Here is a 19,383-nt window from a genome sequence, read left to right as displayed (position 1 = left end):
ACATAGGGCATATCCATCTAGAGCCAATTTTCTTTGCACCTAGGCTTGTCTCTACAGAAGTTAGGAAGCAGTCTGGGCTGGGACCCAGCGTGCTGAAAGTCAGCATTTGGCTTGACTTGGCGCCATCTAGAGGCTTGTAGAGTCCTGGCACCCAGCAAAATCCCATTGTTTCTGTGGGAACTGCTGACCTGGCATCTTTTTGTTTGGTGAGCGGGGTGGAGGACAGGAGAGGGAGGTGTCGCTGATAGGGATCCGCTGCCCTCCCGTAGTGGCTTCCCTGGCTTCCACCGCTGAGGAAGGGAGCTTCTTGCTGCTACTGCAGCCTGGAAAAGGGCGGAGGTTTTCTGCTTCCTATTCCTATTGTGTGTTTCCTGTGCCCTAAGCTGGGCAGATGGGGCTCCGCTGTCCTGAACCTGGCTGAGGGTGGGGTGTATCCGCTGACATGGCACCTCTCACGGCCAAACCAGTTGTGTGAAGAGAGGGGTGGGTTTAACTGAGCCAGAGACACTGACCGGGCAGTGCCAAAGTTGGTCTTAAGAGACATTATGGAACAAAGGTTCACAAGCCCAAAAGTAGCTATTCCCAACCTGTCTGGGTTTCCATGGCAACATCAACTTGACCAGCTTTTTCTACTTAATACCTAAGAGCTGTTGAATCTGTTTGTGTTCAGGCTTGGAAATGGTTTTAGATCCCATCACAACAAATATCAAGGTCACTGTCAAATTGTTTGGTTCCCTCCAGAATTTCACAATAATGAACACTGCTGAAAATAGGCCCACAAAAATAGAAGTTTCTGTGATTATTCACCAGTTATCTTCCTACCATATTCAGGGTGATCTGTGGGCAATTCAGAAATGAGTAACAGCAGCAGCCATCGCCCATGCAGCTGAGAAGTGGCAAGCCAGGGCTTGACCTTCTAAGCTGACACATTGTACCTGCCTGCCCCAGGTGCAACTTCAGTTATCTCGCAGACAGTGAAGCCATCTGAGCTGGAAGTACCGAAAATGCGGTGAGCAAAGAGCAAGGAAGAAGGCTTCATGGAAGAGGTGGTACCTAGGCTGTGACTTTGGTAGGAGCAGGATTTTAGGAGGCAGAGAGCTTTGACTTCCCCACTCCATCTCACCTTCAGCCTCACCCTGGCTTTCAAGAAGTTTTGTCAGTTATTCTCACCTCCCGTCTTCTCCTCTCACAACACCCCCAGCACCCCCCACACCTGTCTGAGGTCTCTCCGGTCCCGCCATGTCCTATGCCTTTCATGCTGAGAGGGGTCCTAGACCTAGCTCTGTCTCAGTCCAGAGGTTCTGAGCCTAAGGACTTTGGTTCACTCCAGGGCCTAAATGGCCCCCATAACTGCTTGTAAATTTCCAAGTGCATGTTTCAGTCTACAGGGAAGACCAGGCTTTCATCAGATTGTCAAAGAGGTGCGTGACCCAAGAGATGGTTCAGGATACTGGCTTATCCCACCATTCCCATTTACAGGTGATAGCATGGGGCTGGAGATAATAAGTGAGTGACCTCCCAAGGTCACCGGCAGACCCGTCTTGCTGTTCCTTAGAGTCTTGGTTGCCTGCTGCCTTGTGTCATTGCTAATTCTGGGATCCTGGTTCTCTTGTCTGTCCAGATAGCTGCTTAAGGGCATGGGGTATTCCTCACATCCTAGCACATGCCAGGCCCTGTGTAGGACAGAGACAGACGCAGCAGACAGACAAGTCTGTGCAGTCCCTGCTGCAATCTGGGGAGTAGGAAATGTTGAACAAGTTGCTGTAAAGTCCTACCTCCAGGAGGATACCCTAAGTCTTCCCTTCTGGGCTTAAGCAGGGGGAGATCTCAGCCTTGGAGTCATTCCCACCTGAGGGAGAGGTGGGGAGGAGTGCATGCTGTGCGTGCCTGCGTGCATCGCTGATGGGTGTGACCTGGAGCCAGGTGTTTGCCTCTTCTGGTGGTGCCGGTATGTGAAGTGGCAGAAGGCCATTAGGCCTAGGCGCTGCATTGGGTGGCAGCAGATCCAAGACTAGAGCCTGGTTGACAGCTTGGGCCAAAGATGGCATCAGAATGGCCCACCCAAGGGCAAGAGCATTTGGGGTTAGGGTTTCTGACACTAGTTTATGTGACTGTGGACCAGTGTTCTGACTTTGAGCCTGGGTTTATCTGTATACTGTGAGGGCTGTGGAGAGCTAATCTCTAAGTCCCTCGTGGCCTCTGACTGTCCTCTCCCCCTCCTCCTGAATTCTTAGGGTTTCAGTTGTTCTAAGTTGCCTGGTCTGTGTTCAGACTTCATCTTGGGTCAGCTGGCCTGAAAATGCTTTTCCTGAGCCTGTCTTGCTATCTCATTGACTGACAGCTGATTTCAAAAGTGTGATGTGCTAGCTAGGGAGGCCCGAGCCCTGGAGAGCCTGCCCCTTTCAGAGCGGACCACTGATGGAGAGGACTGCACAGTGGGGTGGAAGGCAAGTGATCCAGAGCCTGGTGCCACCCCACCTTCCCCCTCAGCAGCCTGGCATCCTGGGCGCTGCCTTTCGAGCAGGTATTCTCAGGCAGCATGTGGGGCAAGCCCAGCCCACCTTCACTTGGGTTTATGGTGAGGGACACACAGAGCAGCCCTGAGATTTTCCCACCAGCATTCCGGTGCTATCTGTAAGTGGAAAGCAGTCACTGGTGTCTAAGCTGCTACGAAAAGGCGGCCAGTTGGAGCCTGGAGCAGGTCCCTCGGCATGTTCACTTGCTTGAGGAAGGAGGTGAACAAGTTTGAGTTTCAGAAGGATGTCAGCAAGGTGGGCCTTGCTTCTTGTGCGACAGACTCAGGGCTAGCTCTGCACTAGGAGGCTTCCTGTTGACTTCCAGAAGACTGGTAGTGTGGGCTAGAATTTGGGGGAGACCACAAATCAGGCTTTTAAGCCCTGGGTCATGGACCGAGTGGCTTCAGGAAGTAAAGGTGCTGACAGAAGCCCAGTTCTGAACTGTGGGAGTGCCCATCAGAATCCGACTGCCAGGACTGCAAGGGTCTCCAGAGTCAGCTTTCCACAGTACGTTTCCTGTTGACACCATTGATGTCTTCCCTCCTCCCTTCAAACTCCCGTTGCTCCTCAGCACTTGTGAGCACCTGCCCCAGAGCTAGTGGGAGCTGGGGAGAGCATGAGGAGGTGGACGTCTGAGCCCTCGCTGGGCACCTTGCTGCTGTGCCCCTCGGGGAGGAAGGCTGGCGTTCCTGAGGGTGGTCTGTGGATTACTATCAAGGCAGGCCTGACACTCCCATCTCTGCCCCCGAGCCCCCAACAAAGAGAAAGAGGAAGCAGCAATCCCTGTTGCTCAGCAGATAGAAAGGAGAGGGGGCATCATGGGCAGACAGTGGCCTTGCCAGCCCCATTTCCTACCCCCAGCCAGGAGGACAGGTGAGGCTGGGCTCTGGTGCGAAGGTGCTGCCATAATGGAAGCAAACACAGCTATGTTTGTGCCACACAGACACCTAGGAGTGACCCAGCCAAGCTCGGTTGGAAGGGGCGTGATCATGAAGTGAGACTGGCCATGCACATGCTCCTGGTGTTTCTCAATGCAATTGCTCACCCTTCCTAGAGCAGCTTGCTTTTTTAAGCAAACTTTTTTTGAAGTTTAACAAAGCATTCAGAAACTCAAGGCCAGAGAGAAAATGTACCCTTAAAATAAACCTTGAGAAATCAGAAAGCTGATAATGGCCTCACCTAATTAGTTCCTATGGTTTTTCAGTCATTTTCTAACAGACAGATGTTACCAAAGCACTATTTTTATCAAGTTTCATTCTCAAGTCAAAATATTCACCCAGTTTTGTGCCTGTTAACCTGCCAGTGAAAGCTCTCTGTAGCCCTATTCCTGCCCATCTTCCTGTAGCCTTCCCTTCCACCGGTTCCCTGAAATTCCATGAGCTTCCAGGTATCCATTCTGTCTGGCATGAGTTCTTCACTTCACAGTGTGCTGTCCCCGACCGAGGGAGGCCCTCTCATGAGCCCCCTTTACAGACAGACTCTCAGATGTGTCGCTTACCCAAAGTCACACAGCTGGTTGGTGTGAGAGACAGATTTTGTACCCAGAACCAGGTAGGCTGGGCCTCCCACCACGTGACCCTTCCTCCCTGCACCTCCCGGCAGTTTGCATTCAATCTGCCCTTCCAAGTCTAGCCCAGGCCAGACCCCTCGTGTGCTGCCGCAGACCAGACTGTGACCCCCTGGCATGTCCCCTACAACAGAGGCCCTTGGAGGCCTCAGGCTTCCTAAGGACCACATGGGTTTAGTAGTCTTTAAACCTCCAAAAGTTGCAGGCAGACTTGTACATGGCATATTTATGGGGAGCTTATACCCCCAAATCAATTAGGAAACATACTGCACCCCCATGATCAGTTGTGAGACAGCTGCCATCTCTTCACGGAACCCTCCTGTGGTTTTTCTGAGCCCTGGAGTCTTAAGAGAACACCTTTAGTTCCAAGAAGTAGCTGTAGGGCTATCTGTCCATGCTCAGAGAAATCTGTCTTGACCAGCTGACTCTGACGGGCTCTGGACTCTTTCTGCCTCCTCAGCCCAGGCTGGCTCTCCCAGCCGGCTCAGAGAGGGAGAGCTAGGGCCCCAGGGAGCCCAGTGGCCTCTCTTCAAGCTCTGCAGCCTCTCTGGGCCTCAAGTCCCTTATCCTTGGAGTGGGGCAATAGCAGCACTGCCTTGGGGGATGGTGAGGACTGGCCAGGCCTGGCATGGATCACTCACATCATTCCGGTTGGCTTGTCTCCACGCTCCCAGTGCATTAGGGTTCCATGAGGGGCAAAGTGTGGGCAGTAGTGGGGAAAAGGGGTGCTTAGTGCCTTTGAAGAACTACAGAAGAATTCCTCCACTGTTTCCAGCAGCTCCTCCAGCAGGGAGATGTGTAGAGGGTCCCTGTGTCTCTAGGAAAAGGACAGAGCCCTGATCTGGCGACAGACGCCGTCCCTGGACAGTCTGTTGGTGTGCGTGGGTGGCAGCGCTCACCCGTCTGATCAGGAAGCAAGCAGGCTTTCTGCATTGGGATGCTTGTCTCCAGGGGCAACCGGATGAGCAAAGAATAGTGTTCTTTGTGTGATGGAGTCTCTCTGGATTGTGGAGACTTAGGTGGTAGGGGCCTGGGACCCAGAGGTAGGCCTGGCCCCTGGGCCTGTACCACTGCCAGGTATGCCAGCCTCGAGCTCAGGCTTTGGGGGGAAAGAATGAGGTTGGCCTTGCCTAAAAGCCCTGGGCTGCCCTCAGAGGAGGTCCAACTGAGAGTGTACCCAGCCCACTGCTTCCACCAACTGCCCAGGACAGTGTCTGCTTTGAGCCCAAACACCCACCAGCCATGGCCATGAAAGCCGCTTTTTCTCTGTCCTTAGAAATCAATGACCGGGAGCAGAAGTTACACGCCCTTAAGGAGGTACTCAAGAAATTTCCAAAGGAAAACCATGAAGTCTTCAAATACGTCATCTCTCACCTGAACAAGTACGTTGCAGGGCTTGCTCTTTGGTCTTCCCTCCTTTGAAAATCACTGCTCAGGTCCAGTCAGCAGCAGAATGAGGCTGAGCAAGGCTTTGTCCTCAGTCTGGCACCAGGGGCCAGGCCAACACAGCCTGCTGGGGGTGCTGCTCGCCTCCTCAGTGGGGCGCATTTGGCTCCTGCTCAGGTTTCCATCCTGGTTCTGTCCAGGAGGCCCGTGTGGCCCAGGTGTGCCTGGAACCGTCTCTCCAGCATGTGCCGCAAACAGCGTGCTGAGATAGGTGCACTGGAAGGATGCACCGGCCCCGGTCTGGTGTGTGCAGGGGGCTGTGGTCGGGAAACCTGTTAGTTAAGTGTTTGCCAAATTTATTCTCACAGAATAGGTTTGTTTTCCAGGCAAACCTATTCCTCTCTTGGAAAGGTGGTTTATGGAGTCCTAGCTTGAGCCACACACACTCCCTGTCTGTACAGCCAGAGCCCTGTCACTCACGTTGGTGGTCTGCGTGAGTCCCTGAGGCGGTCCATCCACCCACGGGGCTTGTGGGGGCCCTGGCAGAAGCCAGGACATCAGCCCCGACTCCTAGGCCAGGCCAGGGCCAGCTGTGCGAGGCCTGTCCTGTTCCCAGGCTGTGGGCGGGCGGGCAGGGCCATGCCCAGAGCCTGTTACCCTGCAGACCTCTGACTGAGTTTGGTGTCGCCTGCAGAGTCAGTCACAACAACAAGGTGAACCTCATGACCAGCGAGAACCTATCCATCTGCTTCTGGCCCACACTGATGAGGCCTGACTTCAGCACCATGGACGCCCTCACGGCCACACGGACCTACCAGACGATCATCGAGCTCTTCATCCAGCAGTGCCCCTTCTTCTTCTACAACCGGCCCATCGGCGAGCCCCCCGGGGCCGCACCCAGCCCCCCCTCGGCCGTGGCGCCTGCCGCCCCCTTCCTCACCTCCACCCCAGTCACCAGCCAGCCGTCACCCCCCCAGTCACCTCCGCCCACCCCGCAGTCTCCGATGCAGCCGCTGCTCCCTTCCCAGCTTCAAGCTGAGCACACGCTGTGAGCCACCAAGGCCTAGGCAAAAGGGGACTCAGTCTTCTTTTTTCCGCAGGGTGGTATTTGTTCTTGAACAAACCAGGGCCCCTGGGGCTGCAGTGGGAAGGGTATTCCCTCCCCCCATCACCTTCCTGAGACCTCAGTAGTAGAGCCAGCCAACAGGCTACCACAGGCTGGGCTGTCGGTGCCCTGAGCCCAGCGCCGCAGACCTGGGGCTGGCCGCGGGCGGCGGAGGCCCTGCCCTTTGACTCAGACCCCTTTGAGGGCTAACCAGCCGGCAGCGGCCCCGGTGGCCCTCCACATGCTCACTGCTCCCCAGCCTGCCTACCTGTCTGCGCACACCAGCCTCAGGGCGTCCACTCACTGTTTGGACAGACTCCACTGTTTGGTCAGACCCCTGGCCTTTTACCAGAGGAGGACAAGGTTCCAAAATTGTCAGCCACATCAGGGCAGGGCTCACACCCCCTGAAGAGGACGCTTCCTGTCTGTTACTCTGTCTCTTCCCACCTTCCAAATCCCCATTGGGGGGTGCGGCCTGCTTGTCAAGCAGCCTCCTCGGGAACACATAGGCCACAGCCAAGCCACCTCAAGGTACAGCGCTCAAGGTGTTGGCCCAGTAAGTCAGAGGAGGGCAGCTTTCCATCTGGACCAAGAGGGTGTGTGACTTTCTCCCTTCCTCCTACCACACACCCCCTCCCCACTTCACAGGCTTCAGGGATGTAGTCCCTGTAAAAGGAACACTGGAAGAAAAATGGAAAAATCCCTCCAATAATTTAAAAAAGAAAAAGGAAGAAACTACAGACCTCAAGATTCAGCCCTTCTCCCACCTCTCAGAGGCAAGCAAGTGGGAGGTGGCCCTTGTCTTTGTGACAGTACAACCAGGATGCCCAGAGGTGGTACCTGAGAGCCTCTTGGGATTCCCACATAGGTCCTGTCATCGCATCCCCTGTTCCCCACGAAGCCAGCTTAAGTCCTTAATGGGAAGAGCTGGGGAGTCAGGGAGACCAGCCTGGATCCTGGTCTGCCTTGTTACACACTACAGTGCTCTGGAAACACTACTTCGTACGTGTGTGTGTGTGTTTGGGGTGGGGGAGTGGGTGGAGATTCCTGTAAGGGGACAGCTGGAGGGTGCCGGCTGCACATGGGGTTTGGTTGAGTGTGTTTGGCATTGATATAGAATCGTTTTGATCCTGGGCCATAGAATGCTGCCAGCAGGGGGCGTGTGGGAGGTGGGTGGTTTGAGGGCTCCTAAGTATGGCGGCCTGCTGGTGCCCAGGCAGAGGTGTCCTCAGGCTCCTAGGGCCAGCAGGGAGCTGGCTGAGAGTCACAAGGAGGGCACATCCCACACACCCATGGCCTTTCCCTGAGCTTCTGGGCCTTTCCACCAGCCTTTGGGAGAGCCCTTCTCATGCCCCACCTCTGCCCCCCAAACGCAGCAACCCTGCTAAGGCTGCTACAGATGTTGGCTGCCCGCCGCCTCCTTGTGGCTGGGCCATGGCCTCTGCAGTGGAGAAGCCTGACACTAAGGTACCCGGGGTGAGGGGTGTGGGGCGGAGGGCCCTTCATGCCACACAGCCCTCTGGGTCTTTTTGCACTTTAAGAAGCAGCACCTGTGTTATGTTTGAGAATGGCCCGGTCACCCTGGCCAGGTGACCTGACAAAGTAAGAGATGCCATGGGGCAGGCCCTTTGCTTACTGGCTTCTTCCTGGTTCGCATACAGCAAGGTAGGGTGCTGGGAAGGTACGCTGCCTGTGCAAGTTTCACGGCCTCTTAAGAACACAGGTCAAAAACAAACCCAGGGTACATGAATGTGGAATGGAGTGGAATGTTGGGTGCTGGGTTTTTTCTCTTCTTGTGGATCCTGCCTGATGCTTTAGGTCAGGGATTGGCTGGAAGGTGACCTTATGTTTAACTTTGAAGTTTGCAGATCTGACTTTCTGTCTTCCAGCCCCCCTGCCTCTGAGCCCCAGGCAGGTGAGGAAGTTGCTCCCTTAAGCTTTTTTTCTAGGTCAGGCTTATTACTCCCAGTCAGCCTTCCAAGGTATTGGAGATGAAAGGAAGTCAGGGGTGGCCTGGGATCAGCATCCCTCATGGGAGCTAAAAAGCCCCCTTCCCACTGCACAGGCTGCACTGCCACCTCTGTGCTGGCACCTAGGCCACACCGCCACCTGCCACCTTGCCTCTGCACCCGCAACTTCCCGAGCCCCCTTCCCCACTCCCACCCCCCGGACTGCACAGGAATAGGACAGGGGGTGGTTTTCTAGGTGCAGCAGCAGGGGCAGGGAGAGGAGGACACCCGTGCTCTGTGCCCTTATCAGGTGGAAACTGTGGGCAGCTGCAGACGCCCCCTATGCCTGCCCCCAGTGTCCTGCCTGGGTATCGAAGGTGTGTGGGTTGCGGCTGGCAGCTCATGCCCCAAAAGAACTAGAGGACAGGGAGCTCCAAGGATTCTTCTCGATTCTCTTTCTTTTGCCAACGCTTTAGCACGCTCTCTGCTTCTGCAGGCAGAGTCGGCCTAGAGGCAGCTTTCTCCAGTGGAGTCAGTGGCTCCACGGGTGACCGTGCTGGGCCCTGGCCTTGGGTTTCTGGCTGGGGGTGTGGCAGCCCCGAGCCCTGGGGTGGGACCCACAGAGGACAGACTGGGCATGTGTTGGCACACGCTGCCTCCTCTCAAGCTTATCCCTCACATTAAGCTCTGGAAAGGGCTTCCAAGGTGGCTCACACATGGGCTGCTCCTTAGCTCTTGGAACTAAGGGGGTGGCAAGCAGTAGTTGTGGCCACGTGGGTTCGCAGGTTGTCAGGGCCATGGGACTTGCTCCCTGCCCCACAGCAAAGCCCATGTGCCTGGAAGCTCCTTCCCAGCATTCCTTTACATCCACAGGAGTGTGGTTGCTACATCTGGTGGGACTGGACAGCCTGAGATTGTGTGCATGGGGCTGACTGGGTCTGTGACAGGTGCTTTCACAGAGCGAGGCAGTCCAAAGTCAGAAGATGTGTGTTGGCCCTGAATCCTCAGCTGTGTTGCCCACTGGGGTGAACACATTTATTCCTGCCTTTGTCCAGTTACTCTGCCCATCACTTGACATTCTGCAGAGGAAGCTGGGAGATCCTTAGCACTGCTTCCTGTGTTCTTTGCCCACCACCACCTTGGTCTGTCTGCCTGCTTTCAGGCAGGAAACATGCAGGCAGGTGAGATGGTTCTAGCAGGATGTGTCTGCCAAGGTGGATAGCAGGTGACAACAGCTGTGCGTTGGCCGGGAGAACACGCCTTCCCCATCCCTGCGGTCGGCTCCTTGTTTGGAGGAGGCCTGGAGGGATACCTTCCCCTGGGCTGTGGGTACCCCAGCCTCAGCACTGAAACTTGAAAACAGGCAAGCTACAGCATTGATAATCAGAAGTCCTCCCCCCCCAGCGCTGCCCCCCTGCCCCTCTCTGCTTTGGGGTAGCAGGCAGTGGTCAAGGAGACACCAAGTCGTGCCACTAAGGGCCTTGCCCCACCAGTCACTGCTCTTCCAAGAGAAGGAAGCTACAGGGGCTTGAGTGAGTTGCTGAGAGACCAGGTTCCCTCCCGCCACAATCCTGTGCAGTGGGCGTGGGTGCCGTGGGGTGCTGGCATGGGCCCAGACCAGAGGGCAGAGCTTCTGGCATGGTCCCCCAGGGCCCAGCTTGCTAGGGACAGTCAGCACTGGCTTCCAGGCGTGGCCGACTTACCACAGACAGTGACGGAGGAGTCGCCCTCACTCATTGCTTGGCAGGTTCAAGCCACTTGTTTGCACTTGGGTGGCAGGACTGAGTCGTGTACCAGAAACCTAAGTGACACACAGGACTGTGCTGGTGACTGCTCATCTCCCAAGGTGCTGGGCCACCCCCCGCCCTGAGCTGGGCTCTTCCCGCCCCCTCTGGGAGCCAGCTTGCAGGGGGCAGCCTGAGCACGAACCCCTCCTGGATCAGAGGTGACCGCCCGCCGTCCCCAGCAGCCCTCACCCGGCCGTGTGCAAGCAGCAGTGATGTTACACTCGCCATGTAGTCGAGACAGGGCGTAAGTTATTTGCATAAAGAAATCATGTTCCCTATGTACATTAAAAAAAAAAAAGGAAATGTCTCTGAATTGTATGGGAATAAAACTTGTTTGAAAATTGGGAATAGTGCTGCTGCCAGCTTATTTTTCTGGTACTTGTATTTTCACATGTTAAATGATCTTTATATATGTTGAATTAACAAATATTTTGAGTTTCCTGAGAAAAACAAAAACATATTAATGGTATTGAAATGTGTTAGTAGTCCGGCCATGTGCCCAAAATTCTGTTTCGCAGCAAAAGTGAACTGTATGTAAAGAAAGTATAACAATTATTTCTTTGTATTTTAGGGGCTTTAACCAGGACATCCTCTAGTTGGTGTTAGGAATGTTTGCTTAATTTCCAGACTTTTCTTTTCTTTTCTTTTCTTTTCTTTTTAAACACGTCGTGGGGTTTTTGAGGCTCCAACCTGATTAGTGCATGGTCAGCCAGCAGCTGAGGCTGAGGCATCTCTGACAGAGGTGTTTTTGTTTGGTTTTGTTTTTTAAAATCATGTATTTGCTACAAAGTATTGTACTTGTCTCAATGGGAATGGTGTAAAAAACTGAAAAGGCCTTATGTGATATGTATCATAGTTAATAAATCAATCTTGTAAAAAACCAAACCTGAGAGAAATGAAGGTGGCCCCTCCCGCCTCCTCAGGCCCCTCGGGAACCCTGGCCCCATCCTCTGAAGTGACAGCCAGGGACCACTGTCACGTCAGTTCCCAGGGTGTCGGCGTGCCCCGGAGAAGGCATTCCCCTGCAGAGCCAGGCCCGCGTGGAGCTGCCAGCACCTTCCGTCTCCAGTCTCAGGACTGCAGCAAGGAGCCCTCTACTTGCGCGGGGCCCCAGCAGGCCTACAGAACGTGGCACTGGGCAGCCGTCCTTCCTCCCCGTGGTCAGGCCACACCACTGGCGCTGGGGATCTCCCTCCAGGCCTACTGCTGGGCAGCCTGGAGAGGAAGCTGCTGTTAGTGCCTTTTTTCTGGACAGTCCCCCCAGCAGGGAGGTTGGCCGCCTCCCAGAGCAGCCTTGATCACCCAGGCTAGTCTGCTGCCTGCCTCCTTGCCCCTTAGGCCTCCGAGGTCTGTGTGCAGCCATTCTCGCACAGGCCCTAATTCCTGTTCACCTGGGCTCTGATGGACTCTTCCCGCCCCACCCTGAATGGCCCCCTGCCCTCAGTCTTGCCCCTTCCAATCTGTCTCCCCACCTGAAGTCACTGGCAGGAGGAGGACCTGGCTTTGGCTCATCCGTGGCAGGAGTGGAACTAGTCAGCCTACAGGATTTCTCTCTTCCCTCCTGTGTCTCTGGCAGCTGTGGCTCTCTGATCACAAGCTCTCCCGTATAGCTCTACGCACCTCTTCAGGCAGCTGCTGCCAGTCAGCCCAGGCTGTCAGAAGGCCGCCTGCTGTGGACCAGGCACTTTTGTCACCCAGCAAGGACCCCTCACTCTGGATCCGACTTACCTACCCAGTCCTCCAAGACCCGGCAGAATCATTCCCAATCTCAGTGCGTTTGGTTACTTCCTGCTCCAGATCTTTGCCCGGAATCCCCCCTGTCCACACGCCCCCAAACTTCAGCTCTGCCCATCAGGGCTTCACCCATCCTTCAGAGCCTGTCTTCCTCTAGAAATTCTTCCTGAACCTTTAATGCAGTGGTTCACCAACATCTGTTTGCCTGCTGTGAGGATTTATGTAGTTCCCTGTGAATGCTTTAGCTATGTCCTTTTTAAAAAAATAACTCCACAGTATGCAGTTGGCACTCAATATGTGTGCTGACATAAACCTAGTTCTTGATGTTCAAGTCGTGTGTATTTGTTGTATCTCAGCTACCATCCACCCAAGTTGACAGCTTTTGGGGTTCAGCCTGTGGCTTCCATGTATGTTCTCCCAGGAGGCCCAACAAGGTGCCTTGAATACCTAAGGCCTCAGTTTTTAGTACATGGTGGCCTCAACATCACCCCTTGAGTCTGTCTTTAAGCCAACCTCTCCTACAAGCCCAGACCTCTGCTCCAAGCACCACGCTCTCATCCTCCTGCTTGTGGCACTGTTCTTGGTGACTGCCGTGTGATACACCCGCAGCCAAACTCCTGACCCCTTCCCCAAACCTGCCCATCCCCCACACTCCCCCACAAGCCAGAGACCCTGGAGGCCTCAGTGTCACTCTCCCTTTCCCACCAACCTGACCCACCTCCAAAGTCCAGTTTACCTTCATGTCGCTCTCCAGCCCTACCACCTTCCTCCACGTTCCCTGCCACCACCCTGATTGCATCTCACCTAAATGCCAGCCCTGACCTCCTCCCAGCCTCTGGCCTCACCTCCCTTCCATCTCCTAGCAGCCAGAGGGAGCTTTTCAAGTAAATCTGACCATGCCACTCTCTCTCACCACCTTCCAAGACTCCCCAGCACTCTTAAAGGAAAGCCAGAACTCTTCAGCTGGTCCCGTGAGGCCCTTTACCCGCCAGTCCTGTGACTCCCCAAGGCCACCCACCCCCAGCCTTTGGTACATGCTGTTCCCTCCTCGAACAGTGTCCAACCCTCTGCCCACTCGTCACTAAATCTTTCCTTAACCTTTGGATTTCAGCTCAAGGGACTCTTCCAAGGCAAAGCCTGCCCTGAAAAAGGAAGTTCTTCAAGAGCATTTTCCTCAGTTTGTTACTCATTTGGATGGTATTCATCCATTTAACACACAGGGACCTGTGATCCCAGGGACACAGCTGGAAGCTGACATCTAGAGACACAGTAAACAGGCAAAGAAATGGATGTATATGCCACAATGGCCGACGCAGGTAAGGGGTTAAGAAGGATGTGGATTTGGGGCAGCAGTGATGCTATTTAGGGTGGGCAGGAAGACCTCTCTTGAGGGGGTGGCACAACAGCAGAGCGCGGACTGAGGAGGTGGGTGAGCCACTTGCTCGGGTGCAGAACTTAAAGGGCACCAACAAGCTCAGTCAGGATAAACATTTCAATGCGATTTTTTTTGTTAGTGTAAAAAAAAAATCAGTCATCAAAATTTTAGATACAAACGGAATCAGTAAAAGTGCTGCACCTTAAGCCTGAGGCAAAAGGAGAAATCAGTAAGGCTGAACCTGAAACTGGAGGGACACGATGGTGGATTAAACCCGAGCAGGACCCTGGAAGCAGAAAGAGGAGGTGGGAGTCTGATTATCTTGAAGGTAAAGGCAACAGGATTTGCTCAAAACTGCGTGTGGCTGTGAGAGAGGAGGTGGGGTGATGCCATCTGTCTCTCCCACTACCCTGTGCTGTGCTCCCCAAGATCGAGCCAGCACCTAGTGCACACTAGGCGGTCCTGAGCCCTCTAGCGGAGAACGCGGTGTGCTACCACGTGCGGCCACCAGGGGTCAGCAGAGCGCGGCCCTGCCCTGCCCAGGGTGAGTGCCAAGTGTTGGAAGCAGGAATGTGGCTTTTTAAGGGAGAGGATCTGGGAAGCAAGTTTAGGAAGAACAGTGGGGACTGGGGAGGAGGCGGGTTTTGAGAAATGTGGTTGAAAGTGTGCCAGGAGCAGGCTGAGAAGCAGGGGTGTGAGCTACTATTGCTGTCATTTTATCCAACCAACCATCCATCACTCCATCTATTCAGATATTCTGTCATAGGAGGTTAGGGGTCAGGGCCACACAGAGCCTAGAACGGCAAGTTAATAAGACTGAAGTTTGTCCTCAGGGCACTGGGAGCTACGGACATGGTCTGAACATAGGAGAGACTGGGCCTTGTTTGCAGAGGGAGGAGAAGAAAGTGGGTATTCAAGAGATTACGGCTTTCAGCAATCTGCCTCCCAGGTGGGATTTGTAGAGCGAACGGTTGATGTAGGTGTTAGCAAGGCAAATAGTACTAATAAAGGCTTACAATTTTGGACATTTACAAGGTATCAGGCCCTATGTTAGTCATTTTTCATATAGCAATTCAATTTTCACACAAACTATGATGTAGGCATTATCATCATCACCGTTCTCCAGATGAGAAAACCGAGGCACAAAAGGCCAAATGATTTGTCCAGTGCTGCAAGCTCATAAATGGGGGCCAGGATTTGAACCCCAGCTATCCGACTCCAAGGCCCATGGCTCTTCCTCTGTGTTGTACCGAATGGCCACACACTGGCTGGCTTACAACAGAAATGTTTCTCTCACAGTTCTGCAGACCAGCAGCCCAAAACCAAGGTGTCAGCAGGGCCGTGCTCCCACCGAAGCTCTTGAGACCCGTTCCTCGCCTTGTCCAGCTTCTGTGGCCCCAGGCGTTCCTTGGCCTGGGAGGGTGTCACTCCGGGCCCTGCCTCCATCCGCACATGGCCTTTTCCCTTTGCAGGTGTCTTTCTCCTCTGTGTGGCTTCTCTTCTGGCTCATAAGGACACATCGCTGGAGTTAGGGCCCACCCAGATAATCCAGGATGGTCTCATCTCAAGATCCTTAATTTAATCACAACTGTAAAGGCCCCTTTGCCAAATAAAGTCACCCTCACAAGTTCCAGGGTTAGGATGTGGATGTAGCTTTTCTGAGGGGGGGCACTACTCAGCCCCTTACCAACTCTTTCTTGTGATACTGTTGTTATTATTTATATCACTGCTATTAATATTATTACATGGAAAAGCAGCTTGGGGCTGGAATGAAGTGAGAGATGCCCAAGAGGGAAAGTCCACAGACTGTGAAAGGTGGCTTGCAAGGCAGGGAATGGGGGCGTAACAACCCATTCCTCTCCTCATCGCCCTGCCCTCACCCTGCTACCTCCTCAGCTGGTGCCCAGCCTCTGTGCCTCTCCAGAGGCCTCTGCCGCGTGGTGGAGAGAGCTCCTTTCCATCTGGAGGGGGCAGCCTGGAGCTGAGAGAGGCAGCCAAGTACCCTGAGCATCCCCGCCCGTCTCTCCAAGTGTGTGTAACCGTGGGGCCTAACGTGCCATCACCCCCAGTCACCCCTGTAGCTGGTCCCCCAGGTGAGTGGGTCAAGGTGACCACCATGTGCTTCCCAGGGGACTGCACTGGCTTGTCTGATGCTTGCTACCAAATTCGTGCTGAAGCATGGCCTTGCACAGTGTCACTTGGGGACGGGACCAGCCCAAGGATGCTGGCGCTCCCACTGCACTGGGTTGTAACAGCGTCACGTTCTGCTAAGGCTTGTCTTCTTTCTGCACCCGTGGACAGGTGACAGGTTAGCTCTTACCCGAAGTTAAGAGTTCTTCCCGGCACCTTGGGTGGCCTGCAGAGAACAAGATTGTGACCGGGAAACTGGAGGCCCAGTGGGCTCAAGCAAACGAGGCCAAAGCAGGCTCCCAGGATGACACCTGCGAGGCCACTTACCAAGTTGGTGGGTGGTGTTCCTCTCTCATTCACCCAACTCCTTTATTTTTCCCAGTAATTATCAGCACTTGACCAACCCACCTAAAATTGTGTGCACTCACACACTCCTGCTTTTATTTTTTTCCTCCAGCACTTAGTTCCATCTGACATACTTTTTCTTGTTTTGTCTGTTATCTGACAGCCCTCCCCAGGATGTGAGCTCAAATAACAGGAATCTCTGCCTGTTTCTTCCCACCTGGACCCCAAGAGAATCTAGCACACAGTAGGTGCTCAGTAAATGTTCGCTGGACAGGTGATCGAAACCAAAAGCAGGACAACTCTGGAGCCTGCTGGGGCCACCCAGATCACAAGTGACCCTCATCCATTTAATGTGCTTTAAACAAAAGCTGTTTCACTCTCAGAACTGAACAGTTTGTCCTCTCAAAGAGCTCATTCCTGGAGTACAGCACCCCGTTAGCTGCAGGACCAGGGAAGACATCTTGACAACCTGGCTTTCTGGAACCTCGGCCTTGAACAAGGCCTGGCTCTGGGGGCGCTGCATGTTTGCAAAGGGCAGGAGTGAAAGCAGGCTGGACGCAGGTGGGACACGCGCTAGGACTTCCTGGAAGTGAAAGCGTGGGGGTTGTCGGGCAGTCACAGGTTTGTCCCAGGGGGTCTCAATGACAACTCAGCTCTGAGGGGTTCCTCGCCGGCCCCTCCTACCGGTCCTGCCTCATCCCGGTCAGCGGCAGATCCACGTTCCAGGCACTCCAGCCAAACCTCCGCGTCCCCCTGGCTCCTCCTTTACGTCCGGCCGCCAGCCAATCCCGTCAGCTCTGCCTTTGAAACGTCTCCAAAATTCGACCACCTCCCGCCTCCACTGCCTCCCAGTCGTGCCGCTGTCCCCTCCTGCTGGGACTTTTCCAGCCTCCTCCTCAACCGGGCTCCTAACTTCTACTCTCCCCGCTGACAGTCCTTCGCCCAGCAGCCAGAACTGTCTTTAAAAAGGGAATCAGACCGGGCCCCAACCTAAAACCCACCAACCGCTTCTCATCTTGGTCCAGCCAAAGCCAGACCCCTCCTCCCAAGTCCCCGCCCACTGCAGCACCCACGTCTCCACCTCCTCCCTGCACCCTCGTCAGTGCTCACTCCCTGCCAGAAACGCATGGCCTTTTGTTTCTCCTTAGTTCCTCCATCCCACCTCAGGGCCTTTGCACTTGCCATTCCTCCACCCTGGGGAGCAGTTTTTCTATAGACTCTTCTCACATCTCAAATGTTGCTTTCCCAGAGAAGGCTTCCTTCCACCAACGTAAGTATCCAAGTATCCTCCAGTCATTCTCTTGCCACACTCTAAGTCTTCGTCCTTCAGGACACTTCAGGTATGAGCAGAGATCATCTTATTTTACTTGTTTGTTCACTTGTTTTGTCCTCCCCCCCACGCCCCACAGAAGGCCCTTGGCTGTCTTGTTTACTGATGTCTCCCCAGCCCCACGCATAATAGGTATTCATACATTTTTTTAGGACTGATGAACTGCATTATTTACTTACGTATTCTACTTTAACACATACATGGTTTAAAAAAGTAAAAGAATTCTGGAGGCAAAATAAATCTCCCCTTGCTAACACCAAGTTGCCTTCTTAAAAAAGGACCCATTTCCTCAAATGTTCACTCAATGTGGGGACTATCATAGTTTTTTTAAGTCCGCCTACATGCAAAGAGGGATAACTTGTCTTTTGAATTTCAATTTATCTGATTACTGTTAGGGTTTAGCTCCTCATATGTTCACTTGTCACTGACACTTTTTTTTGTGATTCGCCTTTGTGGGTATTAATAATTTTTCCCATTCATTACCTATATTGAGTCATCTGCCCTTTTCTTATTGATTGGTAGGTGCTCTTTATTTATAATGTCTATCAATCCATTGTTTCTTACATAGTTTGCATATTTTTTTTCCATCCTGGTAGTAACCTTTCAGCATTGTTTACTGTATCTTTGATAGTACAGGGCTGTTTATTTTGACTATCCTTTCATATGTGTTTTTGTACACATTTGTTCCATACATGTTTGTTGAATTACTGAATGAGTGCCTTTAGACACACGAGGCTGGGGGTACTTGAGAGATTGGGAGGCTAGGCTATGGCAGGGGGTGTTGGATATGAGACTATGAAATTCTCATCTGCTGCAGTCTCAGGGTGGTACCCACTCACTGTTTTGCCAGCCCTGGGTGCTGCTTTAACCTCCTGGATTTCCTCCAGCCTTTGTCAAGAATCTCCTCGGTTCCCAGCTGGAGGGCCCCAGCTCCCTCTTCCTGGAGCCCAGGCTGATATGCATCCTGGCCAAAGAGCTACCCTGTTTCTTTCCACCTGTATCACCAGAGCTGCAGAAGGGTACAGATAGTACTCATTTCACCCATTTCGCAGATGGGAAACTGAGACCCCAAATGATGCATGTGTTGAGTCTATCATGACTCTGTGAGTGGTGTGTAGGCAAGAGGAATTTTAGACTTCTTCACATTCTTAGGGGAGACCATAGACCTTCTATTTTTGTTTTATAAGCCATATCAGAAATTAAAACTGAGAGTTTTAAAATATAACATTCATTTTTAAATAGCAATAAATAAACCTAGTACAGGTTAACATAAATAACATTTTATGAAAACTATTTCCCAATACAAGACATTTTAGTGAGAAGAGTGTCATAGTTTTTATACTTTTGCAAATCTCTGTAAAGTCTGGCAAAATAGAAGACAGCTAGATCCTCACAGCTGCCTCTACATTCAGTCTGTTGTGATATCATGTATCATGCAGCTTCTGGAAAACTCCACCAGCCACCTGTAGGCGAATGAAATGTAAAAGGCAGGAATCATCTTGGTATGAAAATCTGACCTGGCAGGCCCCCCTGAGACCATCTGAGGAACCCGTCCCCAGGTCACAGTTCGATCACTGCTGAGGAACTTATTTAATGCTCACAACCATGCTATGAGGTGTGTACTAGAATTAAATCATCCTCATTTTACCAGGGAGAAAAACTGAGGCCCAGAGAGGTTAAGTTACTCACTGGTCATAAAGCAGTAAGTGGAAGAGGTGGGGTCTGACCCCCAACACCCAGGCTCTAACCTTGATGAGATCCCTGTGGGTGTGATCAGAAATAAATTGCACAGTATAAGCACATCTCTAAGAATCCTGGCATGGCACCTGCCAGGCCATACAACCAGCAAGTAGTGTCAGGAGATAGGAGCCAGTGATCTGAGCCTGAATCCCTAACAAGCCTGACACCCTAACAAGTCTCTCTGGGGATAATTAGGGAAATATTATTCGTTCAGAGACCATCACCGCCAGGCTATGTAGTCCCTATGCCTCAGTTTCCCTAGCTGTAAAATGAGTTTAGTCATTGAGCCGAGCTCAGAACTTGCAATGGAGGAAAGGATTGGCAGAACCTAAGTAATCAGTTAGTAACTAGTTGTTAACTGTGGTTATTGTGAGAGAGTTTAAGAGCATTTCCATCAGCCAGTGCCCACGACTGGTCAG

General features: G+C 53.0%; 1 protein-coding gene across 1 annotated transcript in view; it reads left to right on the top strand.

Moving 5' to 3' along the window:
• ARHGAP35 (Rho GTPase activating protein 35) overlaps positions 1–10,658 on the top strand; it is a 121,055-nt gene extending 110,397 nt beyond the window's left edge. The window contains exons 6-7 of the mRNA XM_037005006.2: positions 5,360–5,465; positions 6,164–10,658. Coding sequence (XP_036860901.1) covers positions 5,360–5,465; positions 6,164–6,521 — 464 coding nt within the window. The 3' untranslated portion in view covers positions 6,522–10,658. The remainder of the gene's footprint in view (positions 1–5,359; positions 5,466–6,163) is intronic.
• The last annotated feature ends 8,725 nt before the right edge of the window (positions 10,659–19,383 follow it).

Source organism: Manis javanica, chromosome 17 (genome assembly GCF_040802235.1).
Source record: "Manis javanica isolate MJ-LG chromosome 17, MJ_LKY, whole genome shotgun sequence".
NCBI lineage: Eukaryota > Metazoa > Chordata > Mammalia > Pholidota > Manidae > Manis > Manis javanica.
Note: the sequence above shows the minus strand (reverse complement) of the source record. Positions and strands in the feature narration are given on the sequence as shown.